The sequence below is a fragment of the Podarcis cretensis genome (genome assembly GCF_951804945.1).
Source record: "Podarcis cretensis genome assembly, chromosome: 16".
Taxonomy (NCBI): domain Eukaryota; kingdom Metazoa; phylum Chordata; class Lepidosauria; order Squamata; family Lacertidae; genus Podarcis; species Podarcis cretensis.
The window spans coordinates 14908140-14926365 of record NC_137186.1 but is presented as its reverse complement, the minus strand read 5'-3'; the positions used below and the strand labels follow the sequence as shown (position 1 = coordinate 14926365).

The window sequence follows — 18226 nt, the reverse complement described above, 5'->3', positions numbered from 1 at the left end:
TGTCGGTTGGTCTGTTTGTCGGTTTGTTGTTAAATTTGTGTCCCACCTTTTCCGTCAAGTGGTGCTCAAGGAAGCTGACAGTGAAATCAAGTAAAATACAAAATAACAAAAACAAGCAGGTTAAGCAAATCAATAAGCACAAAGTGGTGGCCAAATTGCAGCATGCACAATGGACATAACAGCCAGCTTGTGAAGCTAAAGACCTGTCTGAATAAAAATGTTTTCATCCATTGGTGAAAATTCATCATTTCACACCCACACCATACATTTAGAACCTCCCCAGCCCTCCAATAATCCTGTGAACTGTAATATGTTAAGGGTGCTGAGAACTATAATTCTGTGAGGAGTAAACTTCACTTCCCATTACCCTCCCTTTTATGGGGAAAAGGCACAACTGTTAAAGTGGTACAAAATATGATTTAAATATATGGTGCGAGTCTAACCTTAAAATATGCCTCCCTTGCTAAGGAGTTCCAGAGCTTGAGGAGCTTCCTACAGTCCTCTGAGGGGCAAAGTCAAGCATTCAAAACAGATTCTGCAACTTATTTATGTCAAACCCAGCAAATATAGTTGTGCTCAACAGAGAGATGAAAAGTCATTTAATAAACATAACACAATGTATAAAACAAGTGAGAAATCAATAAAACGTCAAGCAATCTTGACCCTTTAACTGAAGCCTCCAGGAGCAGGTGAAGTCTAGTTTGGGAACACCATGAAAACATCTTCATTTGGAAAGGTAATCATGTTCAGCTGTCTGTAAATGGAGGTTAAAAAAAGAAGTCAGATCCAAGATTATTTATTACACTTTATCCCACTCATTCCAGCATGGTATAATGGTTAGGGTGTTGGACTAAGGTTTGAGAAACCAGGATTAAAATCCTCACTCAAGGCACTTGCTGAAAATTCATAATGTGCCCACTGGTGCAAAAAAGTTTGGCAACCTTTGGTCTATGCTCTCAGTGCAAAGGTGGGAAGTTGTTGTCCTTCAGATGTTGTTAGACTAACTCCCATCATTCCCAGGTCATTGGCCATGCTGGCTGGGGCTGATGGGAGCTGGAGTCCAGTAACATCTGGAGGGCCCACACATATCTCCTGTCCCTGCCTTAGGAAATGGATATATTTCATTCTCTCCAGCCCCACTGAACAATGAAGAGTACAAAGAGGTTAAGCTTGATCTCATTGAGCTCCTTTGAGGAAAGAAAGAGCATCTCTTCATTGGAGGCAAGCCTGAGAAAAAGAGATTAATTTTAGTGGACTCTCCTACCCAGTGCTTTTTGTCCTAGCGGCATGTGCCGGTACGCAGTACTGTCACCTTCTTCTTTTTTCAAATCAGAGTGTCGCACCTCCTTCCTGAAGCCTGGAAAGCTTCTGCCCAGCTTAGGGAGGGAGGGACGATACTCTGGCAGTACCCAAGAGCCCTCTATTTCATGCTGAATACTGGCACCCTTTTTTCTGGGGGGGGGGGGCAAACACTGTTCCTACCTCAAAGAAAGTGTCTAATATCTTGTCAGTGGTGGATGCCTGAGACTGGAACTGCTGTTGGTTTGTCTCAATTGCTGTCATTAGTCGAAAGTAGAAGTAGAGATATTCCCACTCCCTAGACAAAGAAGGAAATATCATTGGGAGTACCAAACAGCTTGGGACAGAAGTAGTGATAAGAGCATCTCCCCCAGTACAGTATTAACTATTTCAGGCCCTATAATCAGTGGAGGAGGCCCTGTTGGAGAAAGTCTGCCTGGCTGGTGCTCACTTGCGGCAGCGTCTTCTCAGAGGTGATTCCCTACTTGTGGAATGCTCTTCCTGGTGAGATGCATCTGTCCACCTCATAATTAACATTTAGGAGGGATGTTAAACTGCTAATGGGGCCTCTCGCTGCCGCTGCGCTGCCGGCACACAATTTCCGTTCTCATCCTGGGGCAAAGCTCTCAACTCGAGGTAACTCTTCCAGGTTAGCGGAGTTTGTAACCTGAAGCGTTTGTAACCTGAGGGGTTTGTAACTGAAGGTACCACTGTACTGATATTTGTAAGCCTCTGTGGAACTCCGTTTTCTTCTCTTCCGCTGAAGAGCAAGCTAAAAAAAATGTTGCAAGTAGATACGTTTTCATCTATTGGCTGCTGCGCTTCCTCACCTGTCCATCAACTCAAGGCTGCCATATTTTCCCATGACTGTCCGTCTGAATAATTCCTCCTCCTTTTCCTCTTTTGCTTGGGGCTTATCTGCTGTAGGGCAAAAGAAGACTTGCCAGCATGCATAGCTTGGCTTCAATGTTAAGAATCATCTCCCTCCCTCTGAACTTGAGGTTGTAATCAGTGTTCGTCCTATTCAGAGTATATCCATTGAATTGAATGGACATAACTAACTTAGGCTCATTCATTTCAGGTTCAGTTGATGAGTGGGGCACACAAAGGAGCCTGCATTTTGCAAGCTGCTTGAAGGAGAAGTCCCTTTTGCAGATGATGCCTTCAAAAAAACAAAAACAAAAAACCAGCTGCTTGCTTTGGTTATGCATGCCTGCTCACTCAGCCAAACTGGGCCAAACCCCGCCCCGGTTCACCAGCACAGCAAGGGCAGCTAATGTGATGTTAGCTGATTGGCAAATAGGCATGGTTTGTGGGTGGGGAATGGCCTTGTGGGTCAAACTGGACCACACTCAAGGAGCAGGTGTGGCCTGCAGGGAAAGTCCGAGGGGCTGATAGAAATATTTGGAGGGCAACATTCGGGCCTGAGGTTCCTCACCCCTGCATTAAAGGTTCTAAGCCTGAGCCCAGTCTCAAAGCCTGCTGCCCATCTCCCCAAACACTCTTGTCACCTGCTGCTTTGCCAAAAACATCATCTGCGATACTGCTCTCCTTCAGTTCGACCCACTTCTGTCAATTGGAGAAAGAAATACAACTCAGTGACTGGAACGCTCATCCTGGCAGCCCCAGCCCCAGCTATTCGCTGTCAACCCCCAGTCTGCATGGGCATAGCCAGGGAGGAGGGGCGGCAGCTGCCCCCTCCCAAATCAAGTAAATAAATATTTTACTAAAAGTATATATTGTAGAAGGGACGCGGGTGGCGCTGTGGGTTAAACCACAGAGCCTAGGACTTGACGATCAGAAGGTCGGCGGTTCGAATCCCCATAACAGGGTGAGCTCCCGTTGCTTGGTCCCTGCTCCTGCCAACCTAGCAGTTTGAAAGCACGTCATGTGCAAGTAGATAAATAGGGACTGCTCTGGCGGGAAGGTAAACGGCGTTTCCATGTGCTGCTCTGGTTCGCCAGAAGCGGCTTAGTCATGGTGGCCACATGATCCGGAAGCTGTCTGCAACAAACGCCGGCTCCCTCGGCCTATAGAGCGAGATGAGCCCGCAACCCCAGAGTCGGTCACAACTGGACCTAATGGTCAGGGTTCCCTTTACCTTTACCTTTTATATATTGTAGAAAGATTTTGACAATTTTTTCTGAGCACTTGAGACCAAAAGAACGTTTAAAACAACTGTTGAGACATTTCATTCCGAAACTACTAGACAGAACCAGGCAGAGGATGATGACAGGTGGGTGTCCAGTCCCACCCATCATGAATCCTGGGTACACCAATGGGAGCTGTGCTGACCTTTTGCCTCTTGAGCTCTTGACGCTTCACCAAAGCCATCTGGAAGTTGTCGACCAGGACCGCAATCACCAGGCTGCAAGAGAAAGTGAGAGAGGGAAGTAACGGGGCTGTGACTGTTCTATATTCCACAATTTACCAATTGCTTCCTCAAAGAGAAATGGAAATGTACATAAAACCACCGCTTTCATAAAAGTTAAAACAATCCCATATACAAAATCAATTAAAAATACATTGCATATACAGGAACGATTTCAAATCCAATACAGAGCCCAACTGCGTCTCAAGGCTTTAACAGCAATCGTTGCTATTCAGAGCCGGCCCACCCATGAGACAGGGTGAGGCAGTTGCCTCAGACGGCAGTTGGGACATGGAGCAGATTCAGCGCACCGCTTGCCTCCTCCACTTCTGCAGTCCTCGTGCTGCCACCACCACTGCCTCCTCTTCCTCTTCCTCTTCCTCTACTGCCACCTGCTCCTCTCTGGCCTCCTTTTACTCCTCCACTGCCTTCAGGGCACCAGGACTCCCTGGGCAGGCTGCTTCCAGTCGCCTCAGGCGGTAGAGGAGGCAGTGGCAGGGGAGCAACATTTTCTGCTGTGCCTCAAGCAGCAAAAATGTCCTGGGCTGGCCCTGTTGTTATTCAGTCTTTTCTTGGGTGTCTCTGGGTTTAAAGAGCGCTTATCGCTGCGTTTAGTTTATCTAAAACTTTTTACCTTTGGTTTAAGCTTTTACCTTGCTGTGCTTTTTGGAATCTACCCCACACCTGTTCTGGTGTGATCAGCCAGAGCTCAATGTATTTAGTAAACAGTTAATCCCGTTAAGAGTGTCTGGCTAAGACCAAAGAATCCCAAGTTCAAATGTGCTCAGTTGTGAAGCTCGCCAGGAGTATGGCAGATTTCCCCACCCAGTTTGGTAAACTTATCAACCCAATGGTCTCAAAGCAGGTGCCGGAGGACAGCTCAGGCACCCAAATCCCATCCCCCCAAAACCAGACGCAAGGTCGTATCCAAGCATCTTCCTCCACTATCTCAGACAGGACCAAATATACCACAGCAGGGGCACCAGGTCCTGGGGGGCGTGTCCTTTGGGGGCTCCCCCCAATATTGGGGGGGGCAGGCCTCCCCCAGTGTCCAATAATTGAAGAGGTGAAGCACAGAGCAGAGTGTGGTGAGGCTACAGTGACTCACATACACAGAATTGCCCCCTTGCAAGCTGACATCTCTGTGCCAGAAAGAACCTCAGGCCGGTCCTTCCATACATACATATACATACATACACACACATATATTTACACACACATATATATATATATACATATATACCTAACAGGGATATTGTGAGGATAAAATTCCAGGGTGGTGGTGGTGTGGGCAGGCAGTGAACAATGTATGTACCTTGAGCACCTTGGAGGAAAAGCATGATATAATAAATGTAATAAATCAACAAACCATCCCTTGACCTCCCATCCAAGGTCCTCTCCAGTAAGTCAAAAGCCTGAGGAGCCTATACTTACTTGAGAAGCAAGAAGTACTCCAGAAGGATGTAGACGATCAGGAAGATGATGATGTACCAGGCACCTGGAAAGAAATACACATGGGGCCTGTGAGTGATAATGCTGCCTAAAGGTAAAGGTAAAGGTACCCCTGCCCGTACGGGCCAGTCTTGACAGACTCTGGGGTTGTGCGCCCATCTCACTTAAGAGGCCAGGGGCCAGCGCTGTCCGGAGACACTTCCGGGTCACGTGGCCAGCGTGACATCGCACACGGAAACGCCGTTTACCTTCCCGCTGGTAAGCGGTCCCTATTTATCTACTTGCACCCGGAGGTGCTTTCGAACTGCTAGGTTGGCAGGCGCTGGGACCGAGCAGCGGGAGCGCACCCCGCCGCAGGGATTCGAACCGCCGACCTTTCGATCGGCAAGCCCTAGGCGCTGAGGCTTTAACCCACAGCACCACCTGCGTCCTAATAATGCTGCCTAGGGGTGGGCTTTTCAGGAAATCTCCACGTTTAACATATTAGCATGGATCCCGCCCCCCATTATTGTCTTGCTCTTCAATCTTGACACGAGGTTGAGTGGGTTGGGGTTTTTTTAACCAATTGTGCTAAAAATTGTGCTAAGTTCTATGTACCCCCCTGACAAGGATCCTCTTCCCTCACCTGCTTCTTGACAGGTAAGGTAGATGAGGGACCAGTCATCCAAAGTGAAGAGCTGGAAAAGTGTGAAGATGCTGTTGAAGAGGTCTCCAAAGTGTTTTTCGTCAGCTTCATGGAACATGTCACGCAGCACCACGGAAGACATAACTGACAGGTGGAAGGCAGGGCTAAGGAACGAAACAAGGAGCCTTGGAAAGGCAGGATTGCGGGAGAGAGAACGCCATCCCTTTGCCTCTTCCAAGGATTTGTAATTAACCTGTGAAATTCACTCGTCATAGGATGACATGACAGAAATCAGTAACAGTAAAATTTTGGGGAGCGGAAGAAGGCAGGTCTCAGTGTTGCTCTTGTTAGAGCTCAGCAGGGAGGAGGAGGATGGGGACAAAACTAGAATTAATGGCCTCTGTCTCTCATTGGCTCTGGTGCCACCTACTGCTGGCCTCCCTGCCTTCTGCCCTACCAGTCCCAAAGGGCACCAGGTGCACCTGGACTCTTCCCTCTCCGTTCTGCTCTTTCCTGGGAGGATACAGAGGAAACAGAACATGAGGAGAATAATGGCTCCGATGGACTCGCAGGAAAGCAAAAAAGTGCTTGTGACTTCCTTGAGGTTCTGCATCACTCTACGTGGAAAAGCAAATAAAGAAACAGAGAGTTAGGTAGGGTTGTAAGGTCAGTCGCTGTCAATTCTTCTGTCCCGCTGCTATGGATTCCTCCAGATGACCTATTTATTGAACAATTTACAGTTCCAAAAATTCTTTGTGCACAGTGAGAGAAGAATGCTTCCAAGGTACAGGACGGAAGGGTCCTGGAAGCCCTCTTGCGAAATATTGCTGGAAGCCCTCTTGCGAAATATTGACTATCTGGAGGCGCTAAGGAGCTCTTCCATTCCCCTTCCCTCCCCCAGCTAGAAATTTTGGCGCTAACCGGAGGGTGAGCAGGAAGCGGATGGCGCGGATAGCACGGACAGCCTTGCAGATTTTGAGGACCCGGAAGAGCGTGAGTTTGTTGCCACGGTTGCCTTGTCTGGAGGAGATGAGCAAGGGGAGCAGAAAATCCAGCACCGTCATGCACATAATGAAGAAATCTGGCAAAGGGAAGAAGAGGAAACATAGAAATTAAGGCAGACCCACATGAAACAGTGCTTCAGACTGTCAACTGAGCAACATTAAGCTTATACAACTAGTGTAACATTATGGGCATTCCAGAGAAAACAACACTTAGTTTAGTACAGTACTTTGCTTAGTACAGTGGTATCTCGGGTTACATACGCTTCAGGTTACAGACTCCGCTAACCCAGAAATAGTACCTTGGGTTAAGAACTTTGCTTCAGGATGAGAACAGAAATTGTGCTCCGGTGGCGTGCCAGCAGCGGGAGACCCCATTAGCTTAAGTGGTACTTCAGGTTAAGAACTGTTTCAGGTTAAGAACGGACCTCCGAAACGAATTAAGTACTTAACCTGAGGTACCACTGTACCAACCTTCTCATCATTTGAGAAGGGTCCGCTGTTAGTTCTGCACATGTTGCTATTCTCAGGCAGTCTGCTAATTAAATAGTTTGCCCTGGAATCCTTTGGTATCAGCCAGGGCTTTTTCTCTCAGCTTGAACTTGCCGAAACTCAGTTCTGGGACCTCTCTGGTGGGTGCCATTGCCATGATAAGAGAACAAGGCAGGCATCCATGGTGGGTTCCGGCACCTCTTTTTCTAGAAACATAGAACTGGCGTCAACACCTGTTCATACCCGCACTGCAAAAAGACCCACCAATGTCATTCCACGGGTCGCGGAAATAGTCGCAGCCCAACGCAATGAGCTTGAGGACGGCCTCTAACACGTAGACAGAAAGGAAGGCAGGATCCATGGCAGAAAAGAACCATTCTGTTGCAAGGGAGGAGAGAAAGAGAGAACCATTGATTGTGAGAAAGCCACTCTCCTCCATGAAGAAAGCTGTTGTGATCTGTGGAGATGCCCACCACTGAAGAAGGTGAAGTGCCTGCGTGGGGAGTGGGGGCAGTAGTCCCTGGTTGAATCTACACAGGAGATAAAGGTGTGGGTACAGGACCACAGATAATGCCCCTAAAGCAGTGGTTCTCAACCTGTGGGTCTCCAGATGTTGTTGGAGTACAACTCCCATCACCCCTGAGCTCTGGCCTTGCTAGCTAGGGGTGATGGGAGTTGTAGTTCAACAACATCTAGGGACCCACAAGTTGAGAAAGGCTGCCCTAAAGGCAAGGCCAAACTCTGAAGTGGTCTCAGCAAGGTTCTGAAGCAACTGGCTGGTTTCTATTGGGGATAGGTAGTCACTGACTAGTGTTGCTTCCTGAAAGGGTCAGTGCCTTATTCTGCAGATATAACGCCCTTGGGTCAATATGGCTTCCAGCTGTGGGGATCTCTCCTGAGGGCCAGCCGTCAATCTGGGAGCAGAAGTTCTCCTTGGGGCAGGACTGAAGCCCCAGGCCTTATTGAAACCAGAGCATGCTCTGGTTACTACCCAGCATTCAGAAGAAGTCTATGGAGCAGGATTATTTATGAGGAAAGAAACGCCTCTCCTGCGGGCTGACCTCCCCGAATTTCGACCACCGCAAACGTTTGAGCCACCAGCAATAAGGTGTTGATGGCAACCACCGAGCAGATTACGAAGTCAAAGATGAAAGACTGAGTCAAGTGGTAGATGATCTCCCTCAGCAAGACGAGGTGCGGGTGGATCTTCTGCCAGGCATGCACCACCATCTCTGTCAGCGTCATTCGTCTGTGCTTCCTCTTGCGACGCTGGCGGGCCGGCTTTGCTAGAGTTAGAGAGGGAGGAAGAATCGTTTGAGGGTGAGGGCAGAGGAGGCAGCCATTCCCCTCACCCAGTTTCTCAGACCACATGAGGTTGTCCCCTGCAACAAGGGCCTGGATAGCTCAGTTGGATAGAGTGTGGTGCTCACAATGCCCAGGTTGCAGGTTCAATCCTTGTATGCAACAGCGGCACATTCCTGCATTACAGAGGGTTGGACTAGATGATCCTCAGGGTCTCTTTCAGCTCTACACTTCTATGATTCTATGATTCCAAGGGACGTTGGAGAATCCAGAAGAGAAAGGGAATGGAGGTGAGATTTGCTATGTTTGCTTATTCATTCCTTGCCCAGAACAGAAATTATCCAGTCAGTATTATTGGTAATGGACTAATGTAATGATAATGAGAGTGATTTTGTAATTAAATGATGTAAATGTTCACCATAGCAAGCAGCAATGCGGATAATTCAGTTTTTGTCAGGAGCCAAACTGCAGTGTAACAGAATCATAGAATTGTAGTTGGAAGGGACCACGAGGGTCATCTAGTCCAGCCCCCCTGCAATGCAGGAATCTCTCTGCCCAACATGGGGGTTGAACCCACAACCCTGAGATCAAGAGCAGGGGTAGGCAACTTAAGGCCCATGGGCCACAAGCAGCCCATGAGGGTCGTTTAACCAGCCCATGAGCTGCTCCCGTACCGAGTCGCCTGCTAAACCAGTGCAGCACAGGAACTCGCTTCTGCAGCGTCGGAAATCACGTCTGCGCAGACGCCAGAAATCACGCACACACACAATCTGGCCTACGGAGGGATCTCCAGGTGAGGTAAACCTTGCCAACCCCTGATCAAGAGTTTCATGCTGTTCCAGCACGACGGCCTTGGTCCAGTATACCTCAAGGAGCGTCTCCACTCCCATCGTTCTGCCCGGACACTGAGGTCCAGCACCGAGGGCCATCTGGCGGTTCCCTCCCTGCGAGAAGCCAAGTTACAGGGAACCAGGCAGAGGGCCTTTGAAATATACTCAGAGTCGCAAAGTGATTTCATGCTCTTTATTCAGCTCATAGTGGTGAGGAGGAATGAATGAAAGTCCCCTCAAAGTATCTGCTTTATATACATTATTTACACAATGGGCTGCACATGATTGGCTAATTATGGAATTCTACTGTAAGCCAATCAGGTTGTGGATTCACTTATATCTGGAGCATGATTGGGTGGTTCCTGCCAACCAATCATACTGCTGCATTGTTCTAGGACCAATCAGACTGCTGCATTCTAAATCCTATTGTTCTAGGACCAATCAGACTGCTGCAATGTGGATCCTATTGTTCTAGGACCAATCAGACTGCTGCAGTTTGGATCCTATTCAACTCAGTACATAACAGCCTTCTTGATAGTGGCGCCTGCCCTGTGGAACACCCTCCCACCAGATGTCAAAGAGAAAAACAACTACCAGACTTTTAGAAGACATCTGAAGGCAGCCCTGTTTAGGGAAGCTTTTAATATCTGAAGGACTATTGTATTTTAATATTTTGTTGGAAGCCGCCCAGAGTAGCTGGGGAAACCCAGCCAGATGGGCGGGGTATAAATAATAAATTATTATTATTGTTGTTGTTGTTGTTGTTGTTGTCAGGGGCTCAGGAACAGAGGCACAGGGGAGAGAGGAAATGGAGAGCGAAGGGGAAGAATCTGAGGGCAGCGTAGGGGAGTATGAAAGTGGCCTGAGAGATTCCATGAGCTTCTCCAGCGAATCAGAAGATTCCCAGAGGGGGGTGCCGATGGCCAGGGCAAGGGGGGACACACCAGAAGCAAGGGGCCAGCGGGGACTCCCAAAGCAGCAGCGGGAGATCAGGACCAGCTCCTCCACCAGAGTGTAGTGGGGGGGAAGAGTCCCATGTATCAGGGCCAGCTTCTCCTCCAGCAGGGAGAGAAGATGAATCAGGGCTGGCCACGCCTCCATCGCAGAATGAGGGAACGGAGGGGAAGTCAGGTCCAGCTAGCCTCTCCGAAGGGGGAAGCAGTGACAGGAGCAGTGTAACGGTCAGGAGGAAGGTTGCCGGCTGGGCGCGCGCGCCAAGTTCAAATGTACAGGCAGAAAACCCGGATTGGGAACCAGGTCCTAAAGCCCGCCGGAGGCAGGGGGAAGACTCAGGGGATTCAGCGTCAGAAGAGTCTAGAAAGGGCAAGACCCCAGCGGACAGGCGGACCCAGAGGAGGAAAGAGCAAAGGAAGAGGTGGAGCAAGGCTAGAGTCTTAAACTGGTGTCTGGGGGGAGGAGATTCAGACGGAGCTTCAGCGGTCTAGAGTTTAAGACGTAGAGCTGCGCGCCGCGGCTTTGAAATCGAAACTGCACTTCAATAAACACTTTTATATATAACAACGGACTGGCGTTGGTCCTTTGTGAGCTGGGACCTCGGGCAGCTCTGACAATTATTATACCAACTGAGCTTTCCCACTGAATGTAACAAATTATGGGTGGGAAAGAAATAAATCCCTTCTTACATACCTCCCTACAGCACCCATGTTGGGGACTAAGTCCCACAGTTCCAAGTACAGTAATCATTCCTGGAATTAGGCTGAGCTCCTCCTCCTCCAGAGGAAACCATGTTAAGTACAGTGATTTAATTTACTGAAATTGGGAATGCTTAAATGTATGAATGTGTGTTTAATTCTGGAATGTTTCCCAGTAACTCTCATGTGATTGGTTAATTCTGTTCACATGGGAGACATCTTACATTCTCCATTTTGTTTTGTGTGTGTGACTGACTTGACTGTAATGGCTGCATCTCCATGAACACTGAAGAAAAGAGAGAACTCTCTAAATGCAACACACCCTCCAACATTTCTCTGATGAAAATCGGGACATCCTATTATTATTATACCCCACCCGTCTGCCTGGGTTGCCCCTACCATTCTAGGCGGCTTCCAACATATATAAAAACATAATAAAATATTGAACATTTAAAAACTTCCCTATGCAGGGCTGCCTTCAGAAGTCTTCTAAAGGTTGCGTAGTTATTTACCTCCTTGGCTTGGGAGGTTGCATAACTCCATACCCTCCAACATTTCTCCAGTGAAAATAGGGACGTCCGAAGGAAATGAGGACATTCCAGGATCAAATTTGAAACCGGGATGGCTTCTGTTAATCCAGGGCTGTCCCTGGAAAATAGGGACACTTGGAGGGTCTGATATGCAATAGAGGGGAAGAGTGCTAATGTTTCTCTCTGAATGTATGTGTCAAAAAGAAGTACAGAATCTGATGTTCTCCCAAAGAAGCAGTAAGGAGAAGTCTGCTAGAAGAGAAAAGTGGAAACCTCTTGGAAGGAGCTGCATGGCTTAGCTGGGTAATGTACAGAAGGCTGAGTGCAAGGACTGGAAAGACAGAAAGACAGAGTTAGTTTGAATGTTTATGGAAGAATCTTCAACTACCGTATTTACTTGAATCTAATGTTCACTTTTTTGGCCAAATTATGTTGCGAATACTAAGGTGCATGTTAGATTCAATGGCACATTTACATTCACCAATAGATAGATAGATAGATAGACAGATAGACAGATAGACAGACAGACAGACAGACAGACAGATATATCCATCCATCCATCCATCCATCCATCCATCCATCCACATTTGGTTTCAAGGTTCTGAAAACTGAGGTGCACATTAGATTCGATGGCGCATTAGACTTGAATAAATACGGTAAGAGGACAAAACAAGTCCCATGCTTGGATAAGCATGTGAATGTAAATATATTCTTCTTTAGCTACGTGTTCTGCAAGTGAAAGCTTTGAAAATTTTAAACCTTGTTTTAATTTCAATAAAAGAGTCAGTCTTGCACATGATTTGGCTTCCTAGCGGCAATTTAGCTACTCTGCCAACAGACCGATCTCCATGTAAACTTCCCCTCCAACCGTCCTGCCAGGGTTTTTGGGAGCTAAGGATCTGGAGCTCTGACTAGAAAAGGCTCCCCGCTCCTGACAGAGACAGCCCTGAGCTCGATGGCCAGGGGTCCGGTTCGGTATAAAGCACATGGCCATCTAAAAATGGTCCGGGAGGTGGGAAGGTCTGCTGCACCTATGTAAAGTCAAACTGCACCCCTGGAATCGCCCCCTCACTTTTGACTCTTATCCCTCCAGGCGCATTCTTGGAACTTCTCCTCGACCTGCTGCTCTGATTGCTGAATCTTCTCGGGTGTTTTCTAGACCCTCTCAAGGAGGGCGATATGGAGGTGACGGCCAGGACCATGGAAGGCTCTGGGTGGGCTGAGGGTGAATACCCAGGCCCAAGGCTGGAAGTCCCAAGCATTCCTGTGCCTGCAGCCTGGGCTTGGCCTTGCTCCTGGGTTGGGACTTGCAGCATTTTCTCCATCTGAGGCACAGAGGACATGGCGGGCACGGTGAGGTACCGGTGATCCATGGTGGCGAACTGAAGGAGCCCTCGTGGCTCAGACGCGCCTGCCTAGAAATGTCCTTCCAGTCGGCTTCTCCCGTCTGGGCTGTGGCGAACCTGGAACACGGAAGGCCCCAGGCTTCCAAATGGGGAGCCTTGGCAGCTCTTTGTGATGCCATTGTGAGGCAAGGCAAAGGATGCCAAGGCAGTCAGAGGCAGTGGTGTTAGCAGTCAGTCTATGGAGCCTAAGGCCCAGGCCCTGCCCCTCTCCACATTTTATTTTTTACCTTTTTTCCCAACTGACCTTTTCTACGTCCGGACAGATACCATGTAAGAAACCAGAACCAATAATAGAAAAGCAAACCAATCCCTTTGCAAAAAGTGTTTGATTTGCTTCTAGAAACTGGTTGGCAACACAGTACTGTACTCATAATCTTCCAACATGCTGGAGACCCAGATTGGGACGCTCCATTTTTTTTGGTCCTGAATTCTCACACGTGCGTGTGAACAGAAGGCCAAGAGACGCTAGTTTTTTTGTTTTGTGAAAATGGGGGCTTCAAAGCAGAGGCGTCGGCAACTCCTAGGGGCGCATGTCCCTTTGTGCACCCCACCCACCTAATAAAAGCCACGTTTGGACTTCATTTTGCAAGGAATTTGTAACAGGGTTGCTGGAGGGCAAGAGAGCTGGGATTGGGCACAAACCTTCAACGTTGTTTCTTACAGCCCTTGAGACTGGAGTAAGTCCTAGAGCTCTGCTAGGACAAGAGAGGAAGCGGCTCCTGGCTACTTACCATATTTTAGAATTAAACCAGGAGTGCTTAATTCAGATGACTTGGAGGGTAAAGCTCCCCACCTATGATTATTGTTCTTGTTGTTGTCAGTGTTTTTTGATTTTTTTTTAGGGAAGGAAAGGTGTCGGTACACACAATGAAGTTGTTACAGTAAGTGCCACACTTTAAATATTTGGGGGGGGGGGGGGAAGGTGCCAATACTGCATACCTTTGAGTACCCACAGAAAAAAAGGAATGGTGGTGGTGGTTGTTAATCCACCTTTTACCCCAAGGTACCAGGGCAGGTAAATTGCAATATTGAAAAGCAATTTACTGCCGTGAGACCTCTGGGTATAGGGCGGTATAATAATAATAATAATAATAATAATAATAATAATAATAATAATAATAATGTCACAGAAATAAGGCAGGTCCTAAAAATATGCTCAAGCAGGCAAATGCATAATTTTGAAGCCAGCTGCTGTTGCTTTGGTGTGATGCCTACAAACTTGGGCTTGGGGAGAGTTGGCTCCAAGTCCCTTTTTAGCTTTAAGAATTCAGAGTAGCCCTGGACCAGTCGCAGTTTCTGAAACCGGTCAACCTCACAGAGCTGTTTTTGGGGATAAAAAGTGGGGTGAAGGGTGGGGCAATAACCCTTCATCAGCACTAGGTACCCCTATGGCTAAGATTGGGCGCAGGGTTTATCTGCCCCCAAATATGTTATTCAAGTTGGCACCACTGCTTCAAAGCATGGCATTGCCTGACATCATAGGGATGCCAGGTGACTGACAGGTGGCTCCTCCAGCTGGCCTGCCAGGGTTTGGGGAGCTAAGGATTTGGGGCCCTGACTAGAAAAGGCTCCCCACTCCTGATGCAGACAGCCCTGGGCTCCCTGTCCAGTGGTCCAATTCAGTATAAAGCAGATCCTAGAAAAAGCAGCAATGCTGGCTCCCCCCATTTTGAAGGAAGTTAAGTAATAATACACTTGGCTGTCAAAAAATGGGTCAGGTGGGGAGGCCCGCCACACTAACATTAAGTCTAAATGCACCCCTGGAATTGCCCCCTCACTTTTGACTCTCGTTCCTGTGTGTACGGTTTTGGATCCTTGCATTGACCTCCTGCTGCTCCTGCTGCTCCTGCTGAATCTCCTGGACCCTTTCATGAAGGGCGACATGGAGGTGACGGCCAGGACCGTGGAAGGCTCTGGGTGGGGTGAGAGTGAATACCCAGGCCCAAGGCTGGAAGTCCCAGGCATTCCGGCGCCTGCAGCCTGGGCTTGGCCTTGCTCCTGGGTTGGGACTTGCAGCATTTTCTCCATCTGAGGCACAGAGGACATGGCAGGCACGGTGAGGTAATTCATGGTGGCGAATTGAAGGAGCCCTCGTGGCTCAGACGCGCCGGCCTAGAAATGTCCTCCCTGTCGGCTTCTCCAGTCTGGGCTGTGGCGAACCTGGAACACGGAAGGCCCCAGGCTTCCGAATGGGGAGCCTTGGCAGCTCTTTGTGATGCCATCGTGAGGCAAGGCAAAGGATGCCAAGGCAGTCAGAGGCAGTGGTGTTAGCAGACAGTCTATGGAGCCTAAGGCCCAGGCCACAGATCCCCTGCCCCTCTCCACATTTTATATTTACCTTTTTTTTCCAAACTGACCATGTAGGGAATCATAACCAATAACAGAAAGGCAAACCAATGCCAGTGTGGTGTAGTGGTTAAGAGCGGTGGACTCGTAATCTGGTGAACCGGGTTCGCGTATCTGCTCCTCCACAGGCAGCTGCTGGGTGATCTTGGGCTGGTCACACATCTCTGAAGTCTCTCAGCCCTACTCACCTCACAGAGTGTTTGTTGTGGGGGAGGAAGGGAAAGGAGAATGTTAGCCGCTTTGAGACTCCTTCGGGTAGTGATAAAGCGGGATATGAAATCCAAACTCTACAAGAAGGCGGGGAAAGTTCCAGAAACTGGTTGGCAACACAGTACTGTACTCACACCCTCCAACATAATGGGGATCAAAATTGGGATGCTGCATTTTTGGTCCCAAGCTGTTGCGCCTGCGTGTGAGGACGAAACTAAATGACCCTCGTTTTGTGATCTCGCGAGACAAAACACAAGCGGCTTTCATTCTGGCATGAGTGCTCCATCCACTTTTGCCCCTGGCCCTACTTACCACAGGCATGTGGCCCCTGGAATGCTACCTAGAAGGGAAAGTGATCCTCGAGCTGAAAAGGATTCCCCACCTTTCATCACCACCAAGCGCCATTTTCAACTGCCCAGGTCAACCCCCTCATAGAGCAGGCTGAGTCTTTCTCGTCTCCAAAGCTAGTTTTATTTCTAGGTGCTTCGTGACTACAGGTCCAGTAGGTGCACATCTGGCTGCAAGATTCCCTCTCTCTCTCTCTCTCTCTCTCTCTCTCTCTCTTTCTTCCTGCCTGCCAGGCTTTGCTTTCAGGTGGATTCTGGGAGATCTTCCGGAGATTCTGTCCTCCTACGCCTGAAACACAACACAGGTCTGAGAAGGTCCTGGACAAGGCATCAGGTGTGCATTGCCAAAAAATTAAAAAAAAACCAAGATGAAAGAGGGTGCTGATGCACATAAAATTTGCATCTGCTAATTTTGTAGGTAACAACTCGCATGCAGAAATAATTTCTGTAGTGTGAACAGAAGCACAATACACCTCGCCATAGTGGGGAATAGGACAGCGGGCAGGTGAACTGTGTGCCTGCTCATGAGAATAAAAAGGGCCAGCTGCTGGATCAGGCCAATGGCCCATCTAACCCAACACTCTGTGCTCACAATGGCCAACCAGATGCTGACTACAGTGGACCCTCTGGATACAAATTTAATTCATTCCGGGGGTTTGTGCACACCCCTAAAAACCCATATCCAGAGGCACTGCTTTTGCGCACATGCACAGCGCGATAGAGCACTTCTGCGCATGCGCGAGTGGCGAAACCCGGAAAAATATTTCTGAGTTTGCTGCTTTCGCAACCCGAAGTTTATGTTACTCAAGAGTAATGTAACCCGAGGGTTTACTGTATATAGAAAGGCCAGAACTGCTGTCCAGGTACTAATGTTTGATGGGCAACCTTTCAAGGCCCCAGCTTTTTAAACCAACCTTGGCTTAAAGCATGGACTGTTTTTAATCGAGACATCGACCGTGCAGCCTTTCCAACAGAGAGAAGAGAGGGCTGTCCTCTGCAAAGCAGGACACATGGCCTCCTGAAAGAAGGGCTTTCCAGGGAGCTCCATGCATGCACACACACAAATCCACCCCCCATGCCTGCACACCCCTTGTGTCCCACCCAGGCAGTGGCGTAGCGTGGGGTGGGGGGTGGCGACACAGTGGCAGTTGCCCTGGGCGCAAAATTGTTATGGGTGCCAAATGTCAACACCCGGTGCTGCCTCAGTATAGCTGCACACTTCTGACACCCGGCACCACTGAAAACAGCTACTCCATGTGAACCAGGAAATAATCTCTCCAGACAAGGAGCGACTCTTCTTATCTCTGCAGCTGTGATCTCCTGGGTGATGCAGATGCCCTTAGGCAGTTGAATGTGCATGTGTAGTACTCTGTCTGTTTCCCTCCCTCCCAACTCCACTCTGTACAGCCCCCAGGCGCTGGCAACCCTCACTACGCCACTGTACCCAGGCCACCCAAATAAGCTTTTCAGGTGGCAGCAGGCAAGGAACCCTCTGCCTTACCCCTTGTTTCATTTACATGGCATGTGTGCTGCAAAGCAAAAGCTGGGGCAGCAGCCACCCCACTGTCTTCTCTCCGTAATCCTCTGGGCCTTTACAGGACACAGGCCCATGTAAAATATATACGTATATTTTGCTCAGTAAGACGCACCCGACTATAAGAGGCACCTAGTTTTTAGAGGAGGAAAACAAGAAAAGCCAGCAAGAGCCGCAGACACGCTCGCTCGGTGCAGCTCTTTAAAGATAGAGCGGCTCTTGCTGGATTTTCCGGGAGGTGGGAGAAGGGACTGATGGGCTGCCCTCCGTCCCTTCTCCCACCTCCCTGAAAAGTCAGAGCAAGCTGCGCAGCTACCTCTAAAGCCAGCACAGCAAGAGGGAGAGCTGCACAGCACCTCTTGTTGTGCTGCCTTCCCAGCGAAGCAGGATGAGGGACAGAAGTTAGCCCTTATGGAGCCCCTTCCGTCCCTCATCCTGCTTCGCTGGGAAGCCAGCAGACCAAGAGGCGCTGCGCAGCTCTCCCTCTTGCTGTGCTGGCTTCAGCGATAGCTGCGCAGCCTGCATTCGCTCCATAAGATGCACACACATTTCCCCTTACTTTTTTAGGAGGGGGAAAGTGTGTCTTATGGAGCAAAAAATACAGTAAACCAATAGCTTGCAATTGACATCAGCCCCAGTGGGCACACCAGCATTTCATAGAATCACAGAACTGTAGAGTTGGATGGGACCCCAAGGATCTTGTAGTCCAGCCCCCTACAATGCAGGAGTGGCAGCTAAAGAATCCCTGACAATCGAGCCTCCGTTTAAAAACCTCCGATGGAGGAGAGCCCACCACCTTCCAGGGGAGTCCATTCCGCTGTCAAACAGC

The 18226-nt window shown here is 48.9% G+C and overlaps 2 protein-coding genes and 1 long non-coding RNA gene across 14 annotated transcripts in view; 1 reads left to right on the top strand and 2 right to left on the bottom strand.

Moving 5' to 3' along the window:
• Positions 1-584: 584 nt before the first annotated feature.
• On the bottom strand, positions 585-15307 carry CATSPER1 (cation channel sperm associated 1). Of its 11 annotated transcripts, none has more exons than XM_079957604.1 (12): positions 14739-15307; positions 8302-8526; positions 7505-7618; positions 6669-6828; positions 6273-6364; positions 5748-5891; positions 5105-5168; positions 3595-3667; positions 2811-2868; positions 2130-2220; positions 1483-1597; positions 585-754 (listed from the first exon to the last, which is right to left on the bottom strand). In XM_079957604.1, exons 1-12 carry the CDS (start codon positions 15028-15030, stop codon positions 725-727), a joined length of 1458 nt encoding a protein of 485 aa, XP_079813730.1. In that variant the 5' UTR covers positions 15031-15307; the 3' UTR covers positions 585-724. The 11 variants fall into 11 exon arrangements, with proteins under 11 accessions (XP_079813730.1, XP_079813732.1, XP_079813726.1 ...); XM_079957606.1 differs by lacking the exon at positions 14739-15307 and adding an exon at positions 13205-13733; XM_079957600.1 differs by lacking the exon at positions 14739-15307 and adding an exon at positions 12627-13080.
• The window catches only part of LOC307205375, a 10393-nt gene continuing 5272 nt past the window's right edge, over positions 13106-18226 (top strand). Inside the window, exons 1-2 of the long non-coding RNA XR_013833987.1 lie at positions 13106-13230; positions 13803-13841. This is a non-coding gene — a long non-coding RNA (uncharacterized lncRNA). The remainder of the gene's footprint in view (positions 13231-13802; positions 13842-18226) is intronic.
• TSGA10IP (testis specific 10 interacting protein) overlaps positions 15965-18226 on the bottom strand; it is a 14354-nt gene continuing 12092 nt past the window's right edge. Inside the window, exon 8 of one of the 2 annotated variants that reach the window (XM_079957573.1) lies at positions 15965-16152. In XM_079957573.1, coding sequence (XP_079813699.1) covers positions 16107-16152 — 46 coding nt within the window. In that variant the 3' untranslated portion in view covers positions 15965-16106. The remainder of the gene's footprint in view (positions 16153-18226) is intronic. The other variant, XM_079957574.1, reaches the window with a different exon arrangement.